The 8,852-nt window shown below is 50.1% G+C and overlaps 1 protein-coding gene and 1 pseudogene across 2 annotated transcripts in view; one reads left to right on the top strand and one right to left on the bottom strand.

Annotated features, from left to right (window-relative positions):
• Nucleotides 1–4,089: 4,089 nt before the first annotated feature.
• Nucleotides 4,090–4,182, bottom strand: LOC119471521 (annotated as a pseudogene).
• Nucleotides 4,183–6,038: 1,856 nt separating this feature from the next.
• TENT4B (terminal nucleotidyltransferase 4B) overlaps nucleotides 6,039–8,852 on the top strand; it is a 73,407-nt gene continuing 70,593 nt past the window's right edge. For both annotated transcript variants that reach the window (XM_017530158.1, XM_017530156.2), the window contains exon 1: nucleotides 6,039–6,717. In XM_017530158.1, coding sequence (XP_017385647.1) covers nucleotides 6,089–6,717 — 629 coding nt within the window. In that variant the 5' untranslated portion in view covers nucleotides 6,039–6,088. The remainder of the gene's footprint in view (nucleotides 6,718–8,852) is intronic.

Genomic DNA, 8,852 nt, shown 5'->3' with positions numbered 1-8,852 from the left:
AAATACAAAACAAAACAAAATAGTTATATGCCAATTTTCTTTCTTTTTTTTTTCCATAATATTCTTGGAGTAATATGCCGATTTTGAACTGTGCTGCTAGGGTCATTGCCCCAACCCTGAGTAGTTCAAGGGTTAACTGTACATTTTTGTGTATGCAAAATACCCAACTGTTTTACTTTGGGCTGCATAATTCTTATTTCTTTAAAAATTTTTTTTTCTTAAAATTGATAGGGTGCACAGGCTGGTCTCTAGCTCTTAGGCTCAAGGGGTCCTCCCACTTTTGCCTCCCCTGTAGCTATGACAGGTTTGTGCCAGCATGTCCAGGGAGCTGAATGATTTTTTTTTTTTTAAATGGGTCTCACTCTGTCACTCAGGCTTGAGTGCAGTGTCATGATCTTAGCTCATTGCAACCCCCACCTTCCAGGCTCAAGTGATCCTCCAACCTCAGCCTCCCGAGTAGCTGGGACTGCAGGCACAAGCTACCATGTCCGGCTAATTTTTTGTATTTTTAGGAGAAACAACATGTTGTTCAGGGAGGTATCGAACTTCTGGGCTCATGGAATCTGTCCACCTAGACCTCCAAAAGTGCTGGGATTACAGGGATGAGCCACCGCGCTCGGCCCAAGCTGAATGATTTTTAAGGTACCTTCCAGAAGACATGCTTTATGATTCTATACCACGGCACACATCTGACACTCAATCACAGTGCCTCATCATGTTGTGCACAGAGCACGTTCCTGACCCAGGGCCTTGGTGTTTGCCGTCCCCTCTGTCTAAAGGACCATTCCTTAGATGGTCACAGCCTACTCCTTTGCTTACAGCTCGGCTCAAATATCGCTTCCTCAGAGCAGCCTTCCCTGATTAGCCCATCTAAAAATAGCATATTGTCACTGTCCTTTAGCCTGCCTTCTTTTTCTTCATCACATTTACCACTGTCTGACTTTATAGGCTTTCCTTGCTCACTGGCAAACTAGGTCTACCAGGGCAGAGACTTTATCAGCATTGTTCATTGCTGTATCCCCAGAATCTGGCATCGAATAGTTGCTCAAGACCATATTTATTAAATTAATTGAATGAATTACAATTTGAGTTTAAATATTTACTTCTTTTTGCCTCTTCAACCAGACAGGAAATTCATGGAAGGCAGCCAAAGGCCCTGGTTGCTTATTTATCTTCTCTAAAGCAATTAGCTCAATTCTGCATGGATGATAGACATTCAACCAAGATTTGCTGAAGGCCTTGAAACAAGGATAAGTTACAGAGCTATCCAAGATGCGTTCTTTCCAGGTGAATGAGCACAGTACTGCCTTGTCTTTTTTTGAGACAGTCTCCCTCTGTTGCCCAGGCTGGAATTCAGTGGCACGATCTCAGCTCACTGCAACTTCTGCCTCCTGGGTTCAGGTGATTCTCCTGCCTCAGCCTCCAAAGTAGCTGGAATTACAGACACATGCCACTATGCCTGGTTAGTTTTTTGTACTTTTGGTAGAGATGGGGTTTCACCATGTTGGTCAGGCTGATCTTGAACTTCTGACCTCAAGTGATCTGCTCACTTCGGCCTCCCAAAGTGCTGGAATTTTAGGCGTGAACCACTGTGCCTGGCCATAAAGTTATTTATATATATATTTTTTCTATAGAGGTGAGGTCTTGCCATGTTGCCCAGGCTGGTCTCCTGAGCTCAAGCAATGTGCCCACATTGGCCTCCAGAAGTGCTGGAAGTACAGGCTTGAGCCACTGCACCCAGCCTACAAACTATTTTTATGTATGTTAACTCATTTTGTCATTTTGCCAATACTTTAGTAGTTCTTAACCTTTGCCTGAGGAAATCAGTACTCAAATATAACAAGTGAAATTTCTTGCATATGCTATTACTAATTTTGAGTACCCTGAAAAATCTTAGATATTAGTGGTGTTTAATGTGTTCCAGAACATCTGAATAAATATTTTATTTTTTTGAGATGTGATCTCGCTGTCACTCAGGCTGGAGTGCCATGGTGCAATGTTGGCTCACTGCAACCTCTGCCTCTTGGGTTCAAGAGATTCTCCTGCCTCAGCCTCCCAAGTAGCTGAGATCACAGGTGTGTGCCACCACGCCTGGCTAATTTTTGCACTGTTGGTCAAGATGGAATTTCACCACGTTGGCCAGGCTGGTTTCGAACTCCTGACCTCAAGTGATCCATCTGCCTTGGCCTCCCAAAGTGCTGGGATTACAGGCATGAACCATCGCACCTGGCCAATAATGTTTAGTTTTTTGAGCTTTCCATTTTTCTTGTTTGAATTAAAAAGAAGAATATTTCCCCAATCTTGTGTCTTGAGATTGAATTTTTTTAAAATTTCTTATTAAATTCTTTTCTTGTTGTTGTTAATTTTAGAGCCAGGGTCTTGCTATATTGCCCAGACTGGTCTCAAACTTCTAACCTCAAGCCACCCTCCCCCGTCAACCTCCCAAAGTGCTGGGATTATAGGTGTAATCCACTATGCCTCTCCTGAATTTTTTTTTTCAAGCAGAATTTAAGGAAATAGATTTAAAATTATTACCTTTATTTCCTTTTCTTCTCTTTTGAGACAGAATCTTGCTGTGTTGCCCAGGCTGGTCTTGAACTTCTGGGCTCAACCAATCTTCCTTCCTCAGCCTTCCAAAGTACTGGGATTACAGGCATAAGCCACTACGCCCAGTCATTTTTATTTTTGAGACAGGATCTTGCTCAGGCTGGAGTGCAGTGGCACAAACATGGCTCACTGTAGCCTCAACCTCCTGGGCTAAAGCCATACTCCCACCTCAGCCTCCCCGGTAGTTGGGACTGCAGGCACCCCTCCTCCAAGCACACCTAACTTTTAATTTTCATTTATTTGTTTACTTTTTTTTTGAGATGGAGTCTAGGTCTGTCACCCAGTCTGGAGTGCAATGGCGCGATCTTGGCTCACTGCAACTTCTGCGTCCTGGATTCAACTGATTCTCCTGCCTCAGCCCTGAGTAGCTGGGATTACAGGCATCCACCACCATGCCCAGCTAATTTTGTATTTTCAGTAGAGACAGGGTTTCTCCATGTTAATCAGGCTGGTCTCGAACTCCTGACTTCAGGTGATCTGCCTGCGTTGGCATGTCAAAGTGTTGGGATTATAGGCATGAGCCACTGTGCCTGGCTGAGATTGAATTTTTAAAACAAATATGAAGTTATCAAACAAAATCTATTTCTATACAATGTTTTATTTTTGTCAGTGTGAATAACATAAAAAATACTGCTACTTATTTTCCTAGCTATGTAATAATTTGTATATAGCAAATTTCATTCAGAGAAAACATTCTTCTTTTTCTTTCTTTCTTTTTTTTTGAGACAGTTTCACTCTTGTTGCCCAGGCTGGAGTACAATGGCATTATCTCAGCTCATGCAACCTCTGCCTCAGCCTCCCAAGTAGCTGGGATTATAGGCATGGGCCACCATGCCCCGCTAATTTCATAGTTTTAGTAGAAATGGGGTTTCTCCATGTTGGTCAGGCTGGTCTTGAACACCCGACCTCAGGTGATCTGCTTGCCTTGGCCTCCTAAAGTGCTGGGATTACAGGCGTGAGTAACTGTACCCGGCCAGAGAAAACTTTTAATACTGATTTACAGTAAAGCAACAGCAAAAATCAAATAGAATGAAAAAATTCCAAAGAATTTTTTTTGTTTTAGTGGATAGGAAGTAGGGTTTATTAGTGAGTATTAAGAGAGGGCAGCACAGTAGAAGCCCTCAAAGTACAGGGCACGCCATTTGTGCAGAGGGCCACAATGGGGATGTACTTAACGCCACGGCCATCTGGGATGAGCCACTTCTCAGCCACCATGTCTTCAAATTCATCAGCATTGAACTTGGTGAAGCCCCACTTCTTTGAGATGTGGATCTTCTGGAGGCCAAGGAACTTGAACTTGGCCCTGTGCAGGGTCCTCAATCACATGCTCCTTGTTCTGCAGCTTAGTGCCAATGGACATGATAACTTGGCCAATGTGAACCCTGGCCACTGTCCTGGGGCTTTCCAAAGGCACCGTGAATACCTCTCTGGAGCCTACATTGGGGTAGTGCAAGGTCAGAGACAGGAACATACATCTGAAAGGCCTATCTCCAAGGTCCCTTAGAGCAGCCAATACAAGAAACAGGCTGCACACACTACCAAGGAAGCTGCTGTTTGCAGCTGAATGGTCTTCGGGTGTTTTCCATATTTATGGTCATACTATGTATTCTTTTAACAACAACAACAACAACAACAACAGATAAGGACAGGCGTGGTGGCCCACCCCTTGTAATCCCAGCAGTTTTGGAGTCTGAAGTGGGAGGATCGCTTAAATCCAGGAGTTCCAGACCAGCCTGCGCAACGCAGAGACTTCGTCTGTATGCCGTATTGACGCGCGCCTGTAGTCCAGGCTACTCAGAGGCTGAGGCAAGAGGATCGCTTGAACCCAAGAGTCGCGGAGCCTGCAATGAGCTGTGATCGAGTCACTGAACTCCAGATGACAGACCAAGATTTAGTCTCAAAAGGAGAAAGGTAGAGCAATACTTAGTTCTTTGGTAAATAGTTTTTCATTATTTGGCATAAAAACTTTCCAGGATATTGAGCTCCCAAAATAGAAGGCCAATATCAGGCATCAGAGACTTGTTCTGGACTTTGGACCAACCTTAAAGGGCACGCAAAAAAGCTGTTCACTTACTCTTTTTGTTTCTTGATATAAAATGCTTAACATTCCCCTTTCCTTGTCTTTTTAACCAGAGACTGGAAAGATATGCAAATAACCACCTAGTGGACAGTGTCTGCTGATGTTAACAATATGATCTTCATTTTAGGCTTAAAAGGTTTGGGGTTTTCTTAAAATTTAATGCTGAACTCAGGAGAGCTAAGATTGTTGGTGCACCTTAGGGCAGAAGAGCGTCTTTGCTACACCGCGCAGGAGTGTCTGCTTCTCTGTGCATCTACACGTGTTTGCGTGTGCTCGTGTAAAGTGGGTTGAGTGCGTGGCTGTGGCTTTCAGCCCGTGGCTCACACTCTCAGTCTTAGTGGCCTCCCCCAGGGCTATGCATGGGGGTCAGGTTTCTGTGGCCTCTGGCCGGGGTGAGGGGTCCCCCGCGGAACCCTGCGGCTCCCCCACCCCGGCCCAGGGTGCAGCAGGGCGGGACGCAGGCTCTCGCGCAGCCCGCGTCAGGACCCCGGGGCACACGATCGGGCGGGGGGGCGTGTCCCCACCCCACCATAAAAAGTGTTTTAGGTTGTTTTTTAAAAAGAAAGTGTTTTAGAAAGCAGGCAGAAGCCAAGACGTCTGGAAGGGCTGGGAGGGCCGAGGTGGGGCGGCCGCAGGGAGGGGAGGGGCGAGGAGCGGGGCGGCACCTCCCACAACGTGCTCCCGGCGGGGCGGGCGGCAACCTCCTTGCGGTCTCGCGCAGTCTCAGCGCTGGGGAAGCCGAGGCGGCGGAGCCGCGCGCACGTCAGAGGCTCCCAGACGCCCAGGTACGTGGGCCCCCTCCGCGGCCGGCGCAGGGACGGTTGGGTCGGGCGGTTGTAGCCCCGTCGCGCCGCGCCGCGCCGCGGCCTCTGTGACGCACCGCGCGGCCTCTAGGGCTGCTGCGCGGAGCGGCGGGGGCGGGACGAGCGCGGGAGGGCGGGGAGGGGGCGGGGCGGAGCGAGCGGGGCGGAGCCGGCAGAGGCCCCGCCCCGGGGCCGGAGGAGCAAGGACCCTACGGAGCAGGCGCGTCCCGCAGCCGCTGCCGCCGCCGCCGCCGCCGCCGCCGCCGCTGCCGCCGCCGCCGCCGCTGCTGCTCGCCCTTCTGTGAAGCCGCCGCCGCCGCCGCCATTTGCACGGGGACCCCAGTGACAGGGGCTCGGCGGAGGGGCGGAGGGAGGGGGGGAGGGCCCGCGGAGCCCCCGAGGGCGGGAGCGACGCCGCCGGCGCCGGCCCGGCTCCCTGCGCGATCGCGCAGCCCGCGGCGGGCCCGGAGCAGTAGCAGCGGCAGCGGCAGCGGCAGCAGCAGCAGCAGCCGAGGCCGGGCGTGCGCCTGAGGCGGCGGCGGCGGCGGCGGCCCTGCGGGCGGCCGGGAGGGGCGGGGGCAGCGGCCGCCGCCGTTTGATGGATCCGAGGATCGCCTGGTTCCAGCCAGAGCAGCTCGGACCGTCCAACAGTCTGTGGATGCAGATCTGGGAGACGACCCAGGGGCTGAGGAACCTCTACTTCAACCACCACTGTCACAGCAGCGGCAGCGCGAGCGGCGGCAGCAGCAGCAGCAGCAGCAGCACGGCCACCGGCGGGAGCGGCAGCAGCACCGGCAGCCCCGGCGGCGCGGCCCCGGCCCCGGCCCCGGCCGGCATGTACCGCTCCGGGGAGCGCCTGCTGGGCGGCCACGCGCTGCCCGCGGAGCAGCGGGACTTCCTGCCCCTAGAGACGACCAACAACAACAACAACCACCACCAGCCTGGGGCCTGGGCCCGCCGAGCGGGCTCCTCGGCGGCCTCGTCTCCCTCGGCGGCCTCGTCCCCGCACTCCTCGGTCGCCGTCCCCGCTGCCGATTCTGCTGACCCGGCCTCGGGCAGCAGCAACAAGAGGAAGCGCGACAACAAGGCCAGCACGTACGGACTCAACTACAGCCTGCTGCAGCCCAGTGGCGGGCGGGCCGCGGGGGGCGGCCGAGCTGACGGCGGCGGGGTCGTGTACAGCGGGACCCCGTGGAAACGGAGGAACTACAACCAGGGAGTCGTGGGGTGAGTGCTGGCCCTGCGGCCCGGTGGCCTGGCGGTGTGGACGCGCAGCCGGGCACACGCCCACAGAGGAGGGATGCGGGGGTCTGGGAGCGGCCACCCCCACCGCCTGCTTTCGCTGCTGGTGCAAGATGGGCTGCTGGCCATCCCCCGCCGCCAGCCGTTCACCCCTTTCCCCAAGCCTCCTTAGCTGTCCCCACCCTCCACCCTACTGCCTCCCTTAGTCGTCCACACCTTCCTCTCCTCCCTCTTAATCGTCCACACTTTCCCCAGGTCCCTCCTTTATCCATTCACTCTCCTCCCATCCCCCTTAGTGAAACACATAAACCCCTCCAGACGTCCCCTCCAGCCCTCCACACCTTTGTCCCCATCATCACAATTCAAGATGAGGCCGCTTAGTACTGGCATATCATTCATTCCCTGAGAACATTGGTGTGCGAGTGTTTTTGGATGGTGCAGGACCCGGAGGTGCTTTCCTTGCCAAGAATAGAAACATCCAGAATGCTCCTCCCCCTCCCCCAGTCCCAGACAGCAATCGTGTCAGCCCTGTAAGGCATCGCCTGCTCTTGACCCTTTGGCCCATCTTTTTATATTTATTTATTTTTTAAATTTCTATGTTACAGATGTCCTGTCTGTCGAGAGGGTGGCTTGAGATGGGTGACCGCTAAGTTTAGGCTGGTAAAGATGGTGAGCTCTTCTTCTGAGGCCCTGATAGAACTTTCCAGGAGTTCATGGTCCGCGGTTTCAGCTTCTCACTGTAAAGTTGTCATCCTGGCACAGCAGCCAATGCTTTTCATTCTAGGGGTTAGAGATTTATGCTAATGAGTGAATGTTGCACCACTGGTGACTTTCTGTTTAAAGTTCAGCTCTTACAAAATGGAATCTTACCTGACCCCTAGTGAATTATGTACATAAGCAGGGAATGTTTCCAGCTAGATCTCCCTTCAGAAGAGTCTCTGTGCTGGAATAGGTTACTGAGTCTTACTTGTTTTGCAAAGCTTTGGGTCGTGTGTGTGTGTGTGTGTGTGTGTGTGTGTGTGTGTGTGTGTTTAGCTTGAGTAGGGAGAACTGGCTTTCAAATTGCTTTTCATTTTTCAGGTTCTGTTTTACATTGAGGGCTTTGGGATGCAAATGAAATTACCAATTAGTAATCCCATGTGAACCTTTTCCTGGATTTATTCATTCAGATCTGCCCTGCTTTGGCTGAGAGAGTGAGTTCTGTGTACCTTTTTGAAGGTCTGGGAAAAATGAGTTGGTGGGTTCCATCTGCTTCCAGTGGGCTGGTGTCTGCTCTATGCTACTATTACAACTCCCACCTTTTGTGGAAAATGCAGTCAAGCGTTTTAGGACTGGTGCTGTGGTACATGTCAAACCTGCCCTCACATTCCAGAAAGGGAACCCTTTTAGGGTTGAGTCCTCTGTTACTAAGCTTCAAGGGCGCTCTCCATGGTCATCACGTTTTGTTTTATTAAAGGCTTGTGGTTCCATCCTATTAGCATTTCCAAGTCTAAGCGTAAACCTGTGGTTTAGTGACAAGCAATTGATGTTAAGAAGTTCTGGTAGTTTCATTTCACAGGAGTAAGTTCCAGTTAAGTAATCACTGTCAACTAAAACCTTGAAGTTCCTTAATTGCATTTTACCTCTTTGTATGTGTCTAGAAAAGATATAAGTCCAAGATGCTTATTTTTTGATAAATTAGAAATTGTCCTCTCCTCTACTTGGTATTTAATGCAGAAGATACTCTAAAAGGTTCATATTTGTACTTAGATAGAAGCAAGATGTTCTTGTTCCTGATTCAAATATATTGCCCTCAAAGGGATTAGGAGAGGAATTTTCATTTCCCAGAGGGATTACTGTTTAAAAACTGATTGTAAACCTCTTTAAAAACTGCTTATCACTTCACCAGATTTTCCATTCTTTTGCCTCCTCCTTTAGAGGATGTCAGTAGTTAAATTTTTTTAAAAGAAATTTTCAATTCTGAGACCTCCTAGTTTCAAAAAATACATTAAACAGTTCCCAAGAGTATTAAGAGTGTCTGGGTGCTTAGAAATTCTTGGTTTGATTCATGTATCCTGATTTCTTTCTTTCTCTCTTTCTTTTTTTTTTTTTTTTGAGACAGTTTTGTTCTTGTTGCCCAG

Source organism: Cebus imitator, unplaced genomic scaffold (genome assembly GCF_001604975.1).
Source record: "Cebus imitator isolate Cc_AM_T3 unplaced genomic scaffold, Cebus_imitator-1.0 Scaffold63, whole genome shotgun sequence".
In the NCBI taxonomy this organism is placed as follows: Eukaryota; Metazoa; Chordata; class Mammalia; order Primates; family Cebidae; genus Cebus; species Cebus imitator.
This window is presented reverse-complemented; position numbering and strand designations above follow the sequence as displayed.